The 17,635-nt window shown below is 41.7% G+C and overlaps 1 protein-coding gene across 2 annotated transcripts in view; it reads right to left on the bottom strand.

The window, feature by feature from the left end:
• The window catches only part of TJP3 (tight junction protein 3), a 246,948-nt gene that overhangs the window by 106,950 nt on the left and 122,363 nt on the right, over positions 1-17,635 (bottom strand). For both annotated transcript variants that reach the window (XM_089687405.1, XM_089687404.1), the window contains exon 7: positions 11,733-11,901. In XM_089687405.1, coding sequence (XP_089543531.1) covers positions 11,733-11,901 — 169 coding nt within the window. The remainder of the gene's footprint in view (positions 1-11,732; positions 11,902-17,635) is intronic.

Here is a 17,635-nt window from a genome sequence, read left to right as displayed (position 1 = left end):
ATTACAGGTCAGGGACACCTCCCCATGGCGGAAGGGGGAGGGATGGACGGACATCAATATGATCATTACCCTATGCGCTGCAGAGCACCCACGTACCCTCATAGAAGAGATAACTACCCTTCTTTTTTGGATGGGAACCCAAGGGCCAAAGGAAAGGCAAAAGAAGCAGGGATGGAAAGCAAAGCAGGAGCAAAAAGGAGAACATTTTACAAAAGCAGTGGCATTTTTTTTTTATCTTAGTTCAGTTGAGCTTACTCGTTCTGAGTCAGGTTTAATAAAGGTTTGAAATTTGCTCCTCCCTAGAAGCTAAACAAATTTGACACATTTATTTATTGATATCCATAAATATATGTGGAAGCCAAAAGCTAAAAGTCCTTTTTAAAAGTAATCCTGTTAAAAGGAATAATAATGCTGCAGGGGAAATAATACTTTCACTTTTGGCTAACGCCTCTTTGTTTAATCCTGCTGGAGCATGGCCGCCTATTCTTGCTGTGTTTAAGGAATTATTGCTAAAGGATTTGGAGAATTTAAAAATTAGGAATAGTTCTGACATTTGTGCTCAACGGTGGTAAATCTTTGTTTGATAAAAATGAATTGGTTATCCGTCCTGATAAGGGGGGGGTGGGATTGTTTTGTAAGATAAATCAGAATACAAAAAAGGAAATTAAACATTTATTAGCTGATGAAAATACGTATCAGATGCCCTCCTAGGCATCCAATAGTCAGTGGTATACAGTCAGTGACAGCCAGAGCTGGGAAGCACAATAATTTTTTTTCTCCAGCCTATTTAAATGACACCTAAGATACTATTAATGCACTGAAAGTGGTTAGAGTGGAAGGTGAATATCTGCTTGTCACAACAAACTTATCATTCACACCATTACAATTCACGATAGGACAATGTCAGCTACAGGTTTTATCCTTAACCACTTGCCTACCAGGCACTTATACCCCCTTATTTACCAGGCCAATTTTCAGCTTTCACCGCTGCCGGACTTTGATTGACAATTGCGCGGTCATGCAACATTGTACCCATATGAAATTTTGATCATTTTTTTCTCACAAATAGAGCTTTCTTTTGGTGGTATTTAATCGCCACTGGGCACTTTACTTTTTGCGCTATAAATAAAAAAAGTGCAAAAAAATTGAAAAAAAAAGTTTGTTTCTATTATAAAATTTTTCAAACAGGTATTTTTCTCCTTCACTGATGTGCGTTGATGAGGCAGCACTGATGGGCACTGATAGGCGGCACTGATGGGCACTGATAGGCAGTACTAATGAGGTGGCACGGATAGGCGGCACTGATAGACAGCACTAATGAGGTGTCACGGATAGGCGGCACTGATAGGTGACACTGATGATGGGTACTGATAGACGGCACTGACTGGCATCACTGCTGGGCACTGACTGGCGGCACTGACTGGCACAACCCCTGGGCACTGACTGGCAGCACTGCTGGGCTGCACTGGTGGGTGGCACTGGTGGGCACAGGTGGGTGGGCACAGGTGGGTGGCACTGCTGGGCACAGGTAGGTGGCACTTCTGGGCACAGGTAGGTGGCACTGCAGAATGGCACAGGTGGGTGCACTGCTGGGCACAGGTGGGCGGAGCTAGTGGGCGCACTGCTGGGCACAGGTGGGCGGAACTTGCGGGTGGCACTGCTGGGCACCGATCATCAGGGCACTGATGATCAGTGCCCTGATGATCGGTGCCGATCCCCGCTCTGACAACTGCCGGTTCTCGGCAGTACTTTCCCCACGATCTGACAGCGTGAGGAAAGTGCAGCCGAGAACCGGCACTTGCATTTCCCTCTGATCAGCGTGTCATTGGACACCGCTGATCACGTGGTAAAAGGCCGCTGTGATTGGCCTTTTACCACATCACGTGATCAGCTGTGTCCATAGGACACAGCAATCACGGAGATCGCCGGATGCGTGCCCCCTGGGGCGTGCAGGAGAGCGCGTTCTGGGAAGACGTCATATGACGTCCACTCAGAACTGGCCGGCCGCAGTGCAGCCGTCATTCGGCTATCTGCGGTCGGCAACTAGTTAAAGCGGAGTTCCATTCACTCTGTAAAAACAAAAAAGTCACCAGCCACCAAATCTGTAGCTGCTGACTTTAAAAAAAAAAAAAGCCACTCACCTGTCCCACGATCCCGCGTTGCCCCCGCCACAGCCCGTTTCACTGGCCGTCCTGTATTCCAGGCACCGGCATCTTCAGTGTGGGCACCCGGCTGTGACAGCTTGCAGCTTCACAGCCGGATACCCACTGCGCTTGCGCGAGTAGCGCCGCGCTGCCTGAATGTCCCCGTCGTCTTCTGGGGCCTGTCACGTGTCCCACAAGACTTCAGGGAGGGAGGGTAGAAAGACAACTTCCAGTTCCGATCGCCTAGGAGATCGCAGCGGAAGTGGGAGTGGGTACCTGTCAAATTCGGGTACCTGTCCCCATCCCCCTCCCCCCGCTCCCCAAAGGTGCCAATCCTTAATGGGGAGCGGGGGACCAATCTTTAAAGTGGAACGTCCCCTTTTGGGTGGAACTCCGCTTTAATAAGCATAATTCCTTACCACAGGTACAGAGGAGTTTTGTTTTGGAATTACTTACTTTCTATATGCATCACAGTTATTTCTGGTATGGAGGGCAGTTTTATCTGCAGAAAATGTGAGTTGCAATGAGTGCCAATTTTCTCCTAGAGTATCCAATTTATTTATGGCACAGTGGGAGGAGAGCATTAATATTGGCACTCGACAGGAGGTCTTATTCTGGCACTGCTATAATGACGATGTCCTGCTCATCTGTTAGTGGTTTTCCCCCAAGGTTCAGTGTTGGGACCCTTACTTTTTAATATATTTATAAATGATATAGGGTCTGGGATTAAAAGTAACACTTTAGTATTTGCAGATGACACCAAGCTATGCAGTGGAATAACATCCTTACATGATGTCTCCAATTTACAAGCTAAACTCAATACACTGTTTAATTGGGCAACTATATGACAAATAAGGATAAATGTTGATTAATGTAAAGTTCTGCACTTGGGGACTTATGCAGGCCATAAACGGGTCGTTTATCTGCCGAATTTTCGTTCGCACGAAAAATCAGCCGATATTCACGCCGTTAGTGTGACCAGCCTGTCGGCCGTTGTTCGTGGATCTCCTCATTTATTTTTATCGGTCATGCTGGAAAATATGTGAAAAACGGACATTTTTCGTGGACATGGGTGGAGCATCTGCAACGGGCCGACCGATTTTTCGTTTATCGGCCGATTAACAGCCCGTCTATGGCCTGCCTAAGAATAAGCATGCATCATACATACAAGGGGGAGTCGATGGTGGGGAAGGACCTGGGTGTTCTGATAATAAGCATAATAATGAGGAGCTCAGCTAGGAGGAAACATTATAACGGAATTGAACTTATTCTCTCATGAGAAGAGGAGATTAAGGGGCATATGATCAACATGTATAAATACATAAGTGGTCCACATAGTGAACTTGGTGTTCACGATGATTTAAAAAAAAAAAAAAAGGTCTGGATTCTTTCCTAGATACACATAACATACAGTAACTGGATACGAATATTTATAGATGAAGTTGATCTAGGGAATATCCGATTGCCTCTTGGGGGATCACAAAGGATTTTTTTTCCCCTCCAGGAACAAATTGGATCATGCTTTGCTGGTATTTTTTTGCCTTCCTCTGGATCAACTTTTATGGTTGAACTAGATGGACTTTTTTCAGCCAGACTAACTATGTAACTATCTCCATATTATTCAGAGAAGGGATGATGGCTTCATAACCAAAATTTTTTTTGTCTTTTTTTAAGATTACCGAAAGAAACAGATATATTTCGTCTCACAGTTACCATCAATCTTTATGGTTGTGTGAAATTCCTAAGGGAAAATTCCTTACGATTCAACAGAACTGTTCTGAACTAGACAATTTTGTGCTTCAGGTGAATATCATCAAAGTGCTAGTAAAACTCCCCAAAAAAATTCTAAAAAAATCTCCCCCCAATCTAAGAGCAGATAGTGCTAGTACTAGCACATTATGAAAGACTTACCTGAAAACGAGTCCTCCAACTGAGCACCTTTATGGCTCCTCAAGGCTTCCAACTTCACCCAGTCTTCTTTACGGGTTTACAAGCTGCAGCCATCTGATTGGCTGAGCAGTGATGTTATCAACCCCGCAAATGCGCAAAGGGAGTTTTGGCTGTGGCACAGCTTTTTCAATGGACAGCATGCTGTTCACTGACAGTGCAGTGCGTATGCATCGATGGCATCACCGGCGCTTCTACAGTAAATATCTCCTAAACAGTGCACATTTAGGAGATATTTACAGTACCTACAGGTAAGCCTTATTAAAGGCTTACCTGTAGGAAAAAAAGTTACCAAAGTGGGTTTACTTCCACTTTAAGCAGCGACTTGTTGATAAGGGCTATTCTGCCCAATCTTTGGACAAGAATATACATCCTCTTTGGATAGAGGGGAGTTACTGGTATCCAAGGTTAGGGGTCAAAATTGAACAGGTTTTAAGTGGTCTTTTCTTACTACTTTTTCTGACCAGCATAACTCCTTAAGAAACAATAGAATATTTAACAAAAACAACAGTATTCTGAATCCAGAATTACCTGGTGACCCTAAAGTAATTTTTTAAGAGAGACCCTACTTTGTGAAATTAGGTAGCTTCTAACACAATTCAACAGCCCAAATGACCTTCCCTCTTTGGGGGTCTGCGGGGGGTTTTCGTTGTAGGAGATGCCCAGTCTGTAAATGCTGTGGGCATAACATTGGCAGTGCAAAGGGTTTCCATTCTGAGATCACTAAAAAGTTTTACAAAACCAATGAATTTATCACCTGCAGTGCCCTCGTGGTCTGCAGTATGTTGGCAAAACCAAGAAGGCGCTGCAGGTGAGGATTGGGGAGCATTTGACCAATATTAGGAAAGGCTTTCATGGCCATAGTGTATCCAAATATTTTGCAACTGAACAACACCTGGCTAAAATTGATTGGAATTGATAAGATTCGTACTCCACTGGAAAGGCAGTAATAACGTCAGGGAAATATTGAGGCATGAAATGCGCTGGATATATTATTTGAAAAATTACTGTCACTTAGGGCCAAATAATCAATGGGACATAATTTGCTTTACAGCAGTTAGGAGAAAATTTAGAAATTACCAGTAGTATTTTCAAATAGATGGAGTGTATAGGGGGATTTTATTCAGTTTTCTGATAAATATACTGTTTAAATTGTCATTATATAAATTTTTTGATGAGATGATGAGCTATGAATTTTATTCACAGTTTTGATCATATCCATTAGGGTGTATTTAGCTTTTCCCATTTTGCATAATGCTTGCAAAGATTTTACATTTTTTTTTAAATATTACTTTTTGATAAAATTTTATAACTCTTGATTTTTAATTGAAATGCTTTAATTGTGGCTTGCTCTGTGAGGTTGTTTCCATCTGCAGTTTGACTCCGCAGTACTTTGGCACCTCTACATATCACTGCATATTGTTGCTGATTTTAACACTGGTGGGTGGAAGTGCTCTCTGGTGGTAAAGATTTGTAGCCTAGTCTTCAATACTCACCTTCACCACTATCTCTGTAAGCCCCTGTGAAGACTACCTTAAGGATGAAATGCGTAGGGAAAAACTAACAAGTGACGTCATTATGCCCGTCAGGGCATTCAGTGGATACTTTGTGGTATGTGGTTTTTTTGTTGTCCAGATGCGAGTATATGCCTGGTTTAAATAAATGGTGTTTATAATACTGTACTATGGCGATTCTCTTTCCTCTGTGTGAATGCTTGCTATTGGGACTGGTGGCCTGAGTAGAACTGCATTTGAGTGCGAGGAACGCATCTCTGCTTTTAGAGATTATCATCCTTCATCCATCCACTGGGGTGTTCGCCTATAAAGCGCTGTAGACATCTTTGTGCCTGAGGTCTAACTTTTTGGTAAACGAGAGAGTGGATTATTGGTGCTTTGTTCATATGTCGGTGGACTGGAGGAAGATATATACTGATGGTGAACTCTTTCTTTCTGTGGGTGGATTTCTGTTTTGTTGCACTAAGAAACTGATTTAAGGACTTTATAAACTTATGACACTTTATTTGATGGACGTAATTATATTTATATATAGATTGGTGGATTTTTATATTTATTGACATAAATTTTCATAGGAATATATTTATTTATTGATACATGAATTTTCACATTTGAATGGATTATTTTTTCTAAAAGGGACAGCGCTACACGTTAATGTAATAGATTTTTATTGATATTTGTGTGTAAATATCAGTGAGATCAGCTGTCTTAGATCATATATTGTGAGCACTCTTAGCACACAGTTTATTTTTGTTTTTTGACTGAGAAAGCACATCTACCAATTTTCCAAGCTTCAGATGTGGACAATGGACAGGGCCAGGACATACAGTTCTGCCCAAGAGAGAACCAAATATTCCTTTTGAGTGATTCGACATCTGGTGCCCCCTTGATGATTGACCATAGCATTGTCCAGCTGGATTCTTGTTGGATATGCTCAAAATTGAGGGGGACAGCATTGAAGGGACATCTGAATTGCTCTTAGCTTTAGGTTTTGAAGACCAAGTCCTCTGTACAAAGACAGCACCCAAGACTCTTTTCCAGCCCAGTAGCCTGGCATCTCTTCTAAGAACCTTCCATGACTCCAGCACTGGGATGGTAGTCCAACCCACAAGGGAGAGTCTGGCCTTGTAGCGGCGATCCAAGGGCTGAGTCAGTCTAACCCACATTGCCACTGCATTGCAATGGTCTGGAGTGAAGCTGGGCATGCAGTACAGCCTTAGAGAAAGCAGCATTAGACCCCAGAGCTTAATAAGACACAAACCAAGGATCTTCTCTAGGGCACTAGGGTAGGGCATGAAAGTCAAGGCACAGAAGTTTGTCATGGGGCAGAAAGATCCTGGACACAGCTGTGTCTAAGGTCTGGCCCAAGTACTCTAATCTGTGAGATTATTGCAGCAATGACGTCCATAGATTGAGGATCCAATATACGCTCTGCAGTGTCTGCTGGACACTGGCTGACAGAGTTAAGTGAGGAACGAATCTTTCATCACTAGACCATCCAGGTATCCCACAATATGAATATTCTGCAAGGAGCAGAGTTAAAACTGGGGCAAGCCCGTTCAGAAAAACCAGGGCTCGTTAACAGGCCAAAAGGGAAGGGTGACAAACTGGCAATGCTGATTACCCACAGCAAAACAAGTAGTGATAATTGGAAGGAAAGATGTGCAAGTAGGTATCCAAAGTGTCCATTGCAGCCAGAAAGTCTCCTGGAGGGAGCAAGGCAATGATTGATCTGGCAATTGCAATGCAGAACTTCTAAAACCTGTACAAATAAGTTGAGAATATTTAGATCCAGAATGGGTTGGACTCCATTTGCTTTGGGAATCATAGAAATATTCAAATTGCAGCCTTAAGCGTTCTCCTTTTGATACAGGGGTAATGACCCCAGGACAAAAGCTGCTGAATGGCAGTAAGAAGAGTTGTTCATCTTTGTGGGGAGATTGGCAAGTTTAAAACCATGAACTGGGGAAGAAACACTATTCAAAATACTTTATGAATGCACTGTGTACATTTTTGGAGTTTTGGAACACATGATAGGACAAGTTGGTTGCTTAACAGATTAGAATAGGCTGTGTGGGAAATTATCACAAGCATCGGAAATAAGGAAGGACTTCCCCAACTCAATAGCAGCGTTCCTGTGCTACCAGGCCATAGACAACTAGTCCTTGGTGGTACGTGAATCGGTTTTTCCAGAGAATTAATCAATTGAAATCGAAATGGCACTGCCTTGAAAGAGGCAACATTAGTCCCGGGACCTACATGCAGAAACAGAGAGTTGGTCCACTCTTGCGCAGAAGAGTACAATTTTGGCAGGGAATAGTTTATAAGCAAAACAAGGCAAGCACAGGAGCTAGAACCTTGATGAAGATAGGAGGAGAAAAAAGAACAAATAGCACTAGCTGAAAACCCACTGCAAAGTGAAGGAATTGCTGTGTTGGAAAAATAGGGATACGCAATTACATGACTTTGGTGTCTACAGAAAACCTTTTTGATTAGCAGTTATGACAGACTTGGTAGCTTCAAGATGGGGCAGATGCCCTCTTTTGGCTTTTGAACTGTGATTTTAGAATAGAATACCTAAAACCTTTCCAATACCTGAACTGGTAACTTGCTCCAAAAGACCCACAAAGGCTACACAGAGGTCTGCTAATCTGAGCAGTGACATGGGAAGACTGAAAGACATTAGAGAGGAGTGGGCTAGAAGCAAAATTCTAGTCAGGAGTACTTTTACCCTTAGTGACATTCATGATCAGGGTGTTCAAGACAGCCTTGAAGCGGTTCCTCAAAAGGCATGCAAAGTAAATGCATTAAACAAGTCCCTTATAGGCCCTGCGCAGTATATGCTTTTCCAGGCCTGGTGTGCAGCCCATCAATTCAACCACAGAGTTAACCTCAAGTTAACTAGTAGGAGACTTACATGGAAAATATTAGATACCATACACTAATCCATCTGCACAGTACTGCAGTGCTGTCCACATAAACTCCTATTGCTACAAAGTCTGGAAGGAAGCTTGGTCCCTCCTCATGAGGTTTGTCCAGTCACATATATTTTGACAGACTATTACGACACTGCAGATAGCAATGCAGGGCTTGTAAAAGAAAATAAGGTATTGGAGAGTTTCTCCAGATGTGTTTTAGAATTCTGAAATACTGGTACATCCTCCCTAGGTTTCCTCTGTGTTCTATTAAGGCGGGATAGTGTGAGCAACTGAGGTAACAGCCCATGTCTTAATAAATGTCTTCCTCAAACTTTTATTGCACAGAATAAAATTTAAATGGTGTAAATAGGTTAAAAGGAATTCCCAAGTTGGCATACAGAACATCTAGGAAGTGTGTGTGCATAGGAAAAGTTATTGTAGTATTTAGGCCTCTAGGGGATCCTACACTAGTAGTAGCACTGTAGGCTACTCTTCCATCTTTAAGCTGGCAAGCACCACATCAGTAAGTGCCAAGATGGTCTCCCCAAGCCTGGGAGTTTTGGCGCCTGCCTACAACCTCTCTGGGACATCATCAGGCAAGGAGAAGATTCTTCATCAGACAGAGCTTCTGCAATTAAAGACTGAGAGGCAGCAGGCAGGTCAGATAATTCTGCAGTGGAAGGTGTTAAAAGGTAAGGTTTTGGCTCTGGGCTCAAAATCCTGTGTGACATCTGTGATATCCTCCCTTGTTAAAACCAGGAAAAGGGTCACACCCAAAGAGCCAAGGAGGACTCAGAAAAATGCAAAAATCCAAGGGACAATGTTCGAGACAGTCGGTATCAGGCTTTTGAGAGGGAACACTGCAGGCTTTCCTGAAGCGGTTAGTGAATTGTGAGCCAGAGGCACATGACACAGTGGACTACGCTTGTGTTTTGGATCGGACATCTTGCCCTTCAAACTGGAAAAAATTTGCTCTAAAACTTACGAACCAACTGTTAGAAGCAGGAGAGGTTCAAATGGCACGAGGTGACCAGTCATTGTAGACAGTAGTAAAGACTAACAAAGGTGAACCCCCATGTCTCTTTGTAAGGAACAGCAGTAGGAAGTTGCTGCCTCATGCTGAATAGCAGGAAAGGAGCACTGAGTGTGCATCCACTAAATTTCCAGTAATGACATGGCACTCAGTTCCATAGCATTTTAACCTTTGCTATAGAAAGCAAAAAAAAGGTTCCCAATGCCAAGCCCACATGGTCTATTTATTGAATAATTAGACAAAGGGTCATAACAGAGGCTATGCCAAAGCTCTGGACCTGGAAAGTGCTCTGTGGCAAAGAGGTCTAGAAAGCATCAAAAGCAGAGCCTGATGGTCACATTCCTGGCTGCGCCCAGATATTCCAGACCAGCTTACAAAGCTATTGCTGAGAATATGACAATCCAGATATCTCAACATGAGACCAGCTCAAGCAGTGTGTAATTGAAGTCTTCTTTGAAGAAAAAAAAAAATCTTGAAAAAAGAAGAGAAAAGACATCCGTCATACAAGGACACTAGCAAAAAGGAAACATGCTGGGAGCAGAAGTTATACCAGGCAAAACCCAAATCCTGCTGTAGGCAGCAGTATAACCAAAATGTCTCTGAATTCTATGTCCCTCACTGAATAAAAAACTTGTATTTTTATACATCTGTCAGCCTATATTTAACCACTTCAGTTCTGGAAGGTTTTATTCCCTTCATGACCAGGCCATTTTTTGCTATTTGGCACTGTGCTACTTTTACTGGCAATTGTGTGGTCATGCAATATATGCAAATGAGATTTATATTATTTTTTTCACACAAATAAAGCTTTCTTTTGTTGGCATTTGAGCACCACTGGGTTTATTTTATTATATAACTGGAAAAAGACATAACATTGTGAAAAAAACTATATTTTCTACTTTGTTATAAAACCTATCCAATTAAAAAAATAATCTTCATTTAAATTGTATTCTGCTACATATCTTTGGTTAAAATAAAATCCCAATAGGTGTATAGGTGGTTTGTGTGAAAGTTATAGCATCTACAAACTATGGTATATATATATATATTTGAAAATTCTAAAGTACTGATGGCCTAATTTCTTGAGGCCCTTAAAATGCCAGGACAGTACAAATACCCCCACACATTTTTTTGGAAATTGAATAAATCAAATTTGTTTCCACCTATTTTTTTTTCACTGTTACATACTGTCACCAGTGCAGTACAGCATCATCATGTAACTGGTGTCGAGGTGAACAGAGAGACTGACAGGTGACAGTATGTGTTTAAAAAAAAAAAAACACATTTGTAAATAATTTTTATTTTTTTTCTTTCATACTTCTATCACAGTGTGTAGTTCAGTAACACCATAGTAACATTGTATTACTCTGGGGGAGGGGGTGATCAGGGATTTTTTTTTTTCTTTTAACTTTGATTGCTGTCACAATGATAATCACTGTAACACCTGTGATTATTAGTGATCCGTGATTGGCTACAGGTAATCACAGGGTACAGTGTGTTGCGACTGGCCCAGGTACCATGCGATAGTTGTGGGCCAATCACAGCATCACTGCGTAAGGAGCATAGTGTAATGAACGACATCAATTCACAACATATTTGTTGGCATTGTGATCATGTGATTGCTATGTGATCACATGATCCCCAGGCAGGTCAAAGAGGCTGGGTACCAGGAGTAGCAATCCACTGTTTTTGGTGGACACAGCAGTCGAGGGAGCGGCACACTGTGTGCCCCTTGCTGGATGACATACAGGTACATGTGTGCAGCAAGTGGGTAAAAACAAAGCAGGAACAGTGTATCAAATAATATACTTAAGAAAAAAAACAAAACATTCTTTAGGTATGAAAAAAGTTAAAGAATTATTATTAACTTAAACAACATATGCTGAAACTGCTACATTATGCCAGGGCATTTAATCTACAATGTCCTCTAGTCACAAAAGGGTTAAGGAAAGACTGGTAATAAACAAATGATTGCTGCACAGCATTATCAATTAAAGAACAGTATTAAAGTACTGAACAGTATTAATTGTTTAAACCCTATATGACAAACATTTAGTTAGCACTTAACTAATAACCGAAGGTTTGTATGATAAAATCAAATACACTTTATTTCTTTATAACTGCTACTTTAAGTTCATGTTCCTTACATTAGAAGTTGTTTAAAACTATTACTTACCATCCTGAATGGAGTTTCTGTCCTCACTATCGCTGTCATTTACTTCAGGAATGTTAACCAGAAATTGCCGATTATCCCTCAAAACAGTGAGTGTAAGTTTTCCTTTTGACTTCTCAATAAGCCGGCGAGTATCAGCCAAAGACATATTTTCACTTGTAACTCCATTAATCTAAAAAATAGAGTTTTTTTGTTATTTAGAATTGAACAGACTTTATAGTAGCTCACATCATTCTTGCTTTGCCATCTAATAGTACCTATGTATAGAGGAGGTTGCAAGCTCTTTATTACACCATCCCGTGTGAAAATTTTCTAGCAATCCCTAGATAGCAGCTGGAAAGCTCTATTGTCTATGAGGTATGTTTGTAAAAGAAAGAATAGAAATGTTATCTTATCTGTAAATACCTCATCTTTGAGTACAGTACAGGACAGCTACCTTCAGGTAGCTGAAGGTAATTGTCAAAAAACTTGCTAGGGCCTCCCCCAGAGCACACACCCTATAACCCCTACCACTCTGTAAGACTCTATTATTTTTTAGTAGGTAATATGTAGTGACCTGTCTCCTATACTTTACTCCACGAAATTTACAGTTAATTCAAAATGCCTGTTATCTTAATCGTACAATCCAGGGCACAGACCTTATATTCTTACACCAAAGACTGTACCCAAGCAATAAACTGAAGGGTGGGCAAACAAAATTGCCAACAAGCCGACAAGAAAACAAGGGTTAAAGAACACAAAAAAAAAATAGATGACAGCTTTAAGCATCTTGTGACTGAAGCTCGCATCAAGGCCTGACCTTGAACTTGGAAAAAGTGTGAATACAAGAAAAGATGGTGGCCTTGCAAATCTGAGAAGTACATGCTTGATGCTGAAAAGCCCAAGAAACTCTAACAGCCCTGGTGGAATGGGCTCCGATAGGGGAAGGAGAAACTCTGTCCCAAGGGTACTTGCCCTGGAAATTAGTTGTCTGATCCTCCTAGCAATGGCAGCAGAAAGTAGGATGCCTATTTGGGGGCCCACAGTCTTGTGAAAAGAAGCTGTGGCTTTCAAGAAAAACATGACAGAAAAACAATGGCTGCAACAGCACAGAATACGCCTTCTGGAGTGGCCCAGTCAGAGTCCTGACCTCAACCCGATTGAAATGCTGTGGCATGACCTTAAGAGAGCGATTCACACCAGCCATCCCAAAAATTTTGCTACACTGAAACAGTTTTGTGAAGAGGAGTGGTCCAAAATTACTCCAGATCGTTGTGCAGGTCTGATCTGCAACTACAAGAAATGTTTGGTTGAGGTTATTGCTGCCAAAGGAGGGTCAACCAGTTATTAAGTCCAAAGGTTCACATACTTTTTCCTCCCTGCACTGTGAATGTTTATATGTTATGTGCAATTAAACCATGGCAACATCTAATGTTTGTGTAGTTTTATGTTCAGCAGACTGTGTTCTTCTATTGTTGTGACTTAGATGACGTTCAGAGCACATTTTATGCCCAATTCATGCAAAACTCCACGTAATCCTAAGGGGTTCACATACTTTTTCTTGCAACTGTACATACATACATACACACAAACATATTTTAAAGTTTGCCTAGAGACCATCATATCTACCTTGGGAATATTGAGATCCTTCATAAGTATAACGGTGGGTATCCCCACCTAGTCATTTTTTGGCTTTTTATCATGTAGTTTATTTATGTAGATATATTTTTCACTATTTAAATTCTCTCTCTGTAGTGAACTGGGTGGCCCCTGTGTTCCGCTTAGGTGGGATTCTCAGGTGTCTAGAGCCCATGGTGCCTTGGTCGAGAGGTGCTGACAATCTTGGAGTTTATTTTTATGATTGAAAATTTTTAGTTGATTCTCTCATATTGTGAGTATATTTATACATTTGGAACCATATAGATATCTTATTTTGCGGTTATATATGACATGCAATAAATAATTGTATTTTCAATCTGACAGATTATATCATCCTCATGCAGAGTATCTGCTATCCTTGAGGAAGGCGCTATATTGCTTTGAAACGCGTTGGATTTCTGCAGAATCTCTGTAATGGAACAGCATCATTGCTCAACAATTGTATGATATTCTTGACTGGTGATATGTTAATATGTACAATATGACTGTTTTGTACTAATGGCGTGTTATGCCATAATTTTATGGTATTTTTGACAAAATACACTTACATACAGTGGGGATCGAAAGTTTGGGCACCCCAGCTAAAAATTTGTATTAATGTGCATAAAGAAGCCAAGGAAAGATGGAAAAATCTCCAAAAGGCATCAAATTACAGATTAGACATTCTTATAATATGTCAACAAAAGTTAGATTTTATTTCCATCATTTACACTTTCAAAATAACAGAAAACAAAAAAATGGCGTCTGCAAAAGTTTGGGCACCCTGCAGAATTTATAGCATGCACTGCCCCCTTTGCCAAGCTGGGACCTGCCAGTGTCATGGATTGTTCTCAATCATCGTCTGGGAAGACCAGATGATGTTAATCTCAAAGGTTTTAAATGCCCAGACTCATCTGACCTTGCCCCAACAATCAGCACCATGGGTTCTTCTAAGCAGTTGTCTAGAAAACTGAAACTGAAAATAGTTGACGCTCACAAAGCTGGAGAAGGCTATAAGAAGATAGCAAAGCGTTTTCAGATGTCAATATCCTCTGTTCGGAATGTAATTAAGAAATGGCAGTCATCAGGAACAGTGGAAGTTAAAGCAAGATCTGGAAGACCAAGAAAAATATCAGACAGAACAGCTCGCAGGATTGTGAGAAAAACAATTCAAAACCCACGTTTGACTGCACGATCCCTCCAGAAAGATCTGGCAGACACTGGAGTTGTGGTACACTATTCCACTATAAAGAGATACTTGTACAAATATGGTCTTCATGGAAGAGTCATCAGAAGAAAACCTGTTCTACGTCCTCACCACAAAAATCATCGTTTGAACTTTGCAAATGAACATATAGACAAGCCTGATGCATTTTGGAAACAAGTTCTGTGGACCGATGAGGTTAAAATTGAACTTTTTGGCCGGAATGAGCAAAGGTACGTTTGGAGAAGAAGGGGCACAGAATTTAATGAAAAGAACCTCTGTCCAACTGTTAAGCATGGGGTTGGATCAATCATGCTTTGGGGTTGTGTTGCAGCCAGTGGCACAGGGAACATCTCACGAGTAGAAGGAAAAATGGATTCAATAAAATTTCAGCAAATTTTGGATGGTAACTTGATGCCATCTGTGAAAAAGCTGAAGTTAAAGAGAGACATTAACATCCTTGGCGGTTTTCCCGAGTGTAGCTCGGGGTAGAATTTCTATACCAAGAATGGTAACCCCGAGCTACACTCGGGCTTACCATGCAGCGTTCTCTGGGGGTCCCTGCAGCACTTACCTTGTCCTTCGCTCCCACGATGGGTCCCCTGCAGCGTCCCCGTCCATCTCCTCCGGCGGATGCCGGCATCTGGCTTCCGTGTTCCGGTCCCCGTGACGTCGGAACGTTCGGGCGGCGGAACCGGCGGGAAATTTGAAATTTTTAAAAAATGACATTTTTGCTGTCATTGCTTTTTCACTGCATTTCACATACATTTTGTCCCCACTGCTTTGTCCTGTGCCCTGCCTGCATTTTGACTGTTCTTTCTGCCTGGAAAGGTCCATGGCGGCCAAAAAGCATCCCTTTACGTCAAAAGCGGTTTTAGAACAGCGATAGTAAATCAGAACCACTTGCAGAATTGAGTGATGATTTGTGGGGAAATTCGTCATCAGACACTGAAAACGATTTTGCGACTTTGCTCAGCGATGTGCGAATTTGCCTCTGTATTTCAAATTTCAGTGTTTTTGGTTTGATTATATTATTGAATTAAATTTATTATATTATTTTTTATGATTATTTATTAAATTATAATTTATGATTTCGTGTTTCAAGTTTTATCATATCCGGAATGTTTAATAGACTCTTTTTTGGATAGATTTCAGTGAGTTATTCCTAAAAATTACAGCCTACAATTAAAAACTACATATTTCCATGCAAAAAAATGGTACCGCTTTCAGCACAAAATTCCTGACATGATCATACCGCCAGGGAGGTTAATACAAATTTTTAGGTGGGGTGCCCAAACTTTCGATCCCCACTGTACATACACTTTTATATATGTATTATGTCTTCAAAGTCCCATTTAGTGTAGAGGGGTTTTCCACATCTTCAATCTGTGATGACCTCAGGGTGAATAGCTCTACACCGTGTTCCCTGTGAACCACTGATGTATTTATACATGTTGATCATATCCCCACTTCCTCATAGCTGAGCTCCTCCACGCCTCTTATCAGTTTGGTTGCCCTTTTCTGTACTTTCTCCAGTTCCCCAATGTTCTTTTTGAAAATGAGTGCTGAAAACTGAACTGTATATTCTAGATGAGGGATTACCAATAATTTGTACAGGGGTAAAATGATCTGTTGGGCAAGGATGCTGAATGTGAGTTTCCACCAAGAATGTATTAGGGTAGTCACAGTTATGGAGTGCAGAATGGATGTGGTTGTCCGGTAATGGGAATCACTATAACCCAGGTGCTAACTGTGTTCCTTTGGTTGTATCTCTGTAGAAGATGGCAGCAGGAGTGCAGCAACATGCTCTGGGCTCCATGATGGGATGGCAGAGGCCAGGAAAGGCAGCAGCAAGCAAGGAAGAGGTGGAACCCTTCAGCCACCTGTTAAAGTGATTGAGCAGTGGTATAGCCGCTCAATCACTTTTACATTAAAGAGAAATGTCAGCTGAAGAGAAAGGTACTGGGATCATGGCTGTAGCTGCAGCCATGATCTCGGTTTAACCACTTCAATATGAGACCGCATAAATATGTACAGTGATATTGAGGTGGTTAAATTGTTCGTGCCAAGAAACGTTAGTTTAGAAATGGCAAACGTTACCACAATCAAGTGAATAATACCCAAATCCTCTGCCATAATGTGCCAGGCTCGGGGAATAGTATAAGCCAGGAATCAGAAACCCCGTCTTACCTCATCTACAAAGCTGGACCTATTAGAGGTTAAGGCTCCACCCAGCACTGTGGGCATGTCCCCTAAAGGGGGCTTCAGGATCTGGGAACCATATAAATGGACTATGGCCCTGGACCTGTATAGTACCCTGCAGCTAACGACACAAGTTGCACTATGTGCCAAGGCGAGCACCTAATAAAGGATCCAGTGCTTTAAGCAAACATTACAGTCTGGCCACACACAGTGGAGCATGGCCCTCAAGGTACACACCAAAGGTAAAAGATCATGTAATCACTTAATAGGCCAGAGCAATAAGCACTCAAATCATGATAGATTCTTCCTAGAAAAATTCAGAGAGAAATTGATGGTTAGAATGGTTAGCTCCATGATGCATACCACCAGTGACAGATGTAAACAGGTTGACATTCTGGAAACTCACATTAGAGAACTGGAGGACCAAATTGCAACACTGTGCAGAAAGGAAAACCTTGAAAGGAGCTTTTCTGCTCAATGAGCAGGTGGTTAATGAGGTCGATGTGGAGGGTGGTGGAGTAAGTCAAGATTACCAGTTAAGGAGATGTGCCAGTGTAGCTAGGGGGAGTGGTAGAGGCTCACAGAAAAAAGGCAAGCCGTGTTTGAGCACCAAAACAAATTTGCCAAGCTGGGTGAAGATGTGGAGGTGGCAAACCTAGAGGTGACAGCCCTAGATGTCACTGCTACCCCTAACAGGTGGGAGAGAAGCCCATCTAGTAGAGGTGGTGAGGGCAGTGCAGGAAGGTCTAGACAGCTGGTAGTAATAGGAGACGTTTTAACCAGAAGGACTGATAGAATAATTTGCTGCCAGGAACGCCTCAACTGAATAGTTTGCTCTCTCCCTGCTCCCAGGGTTTGGCATGTGGTGGACCAAGTTGATAAA

This window comes from Staurois parvus, unplaced genomic scaffold, assembly GCF_062004578.1.
Source record: "Staurois parvus isolate SC_StPar_1 unplaced genomic scaffold, SC_StPar_1.0 ptg000425l, whole genome shotgun sequence".
NCBI lineage: Eukaryota > Metazoa > Chordata > Amphibia > Anura > Ranidae > Staurois > Staurois parvus.
This window is presented reverse-complemented; position numbering and strand designations above follow the sequence as displayed.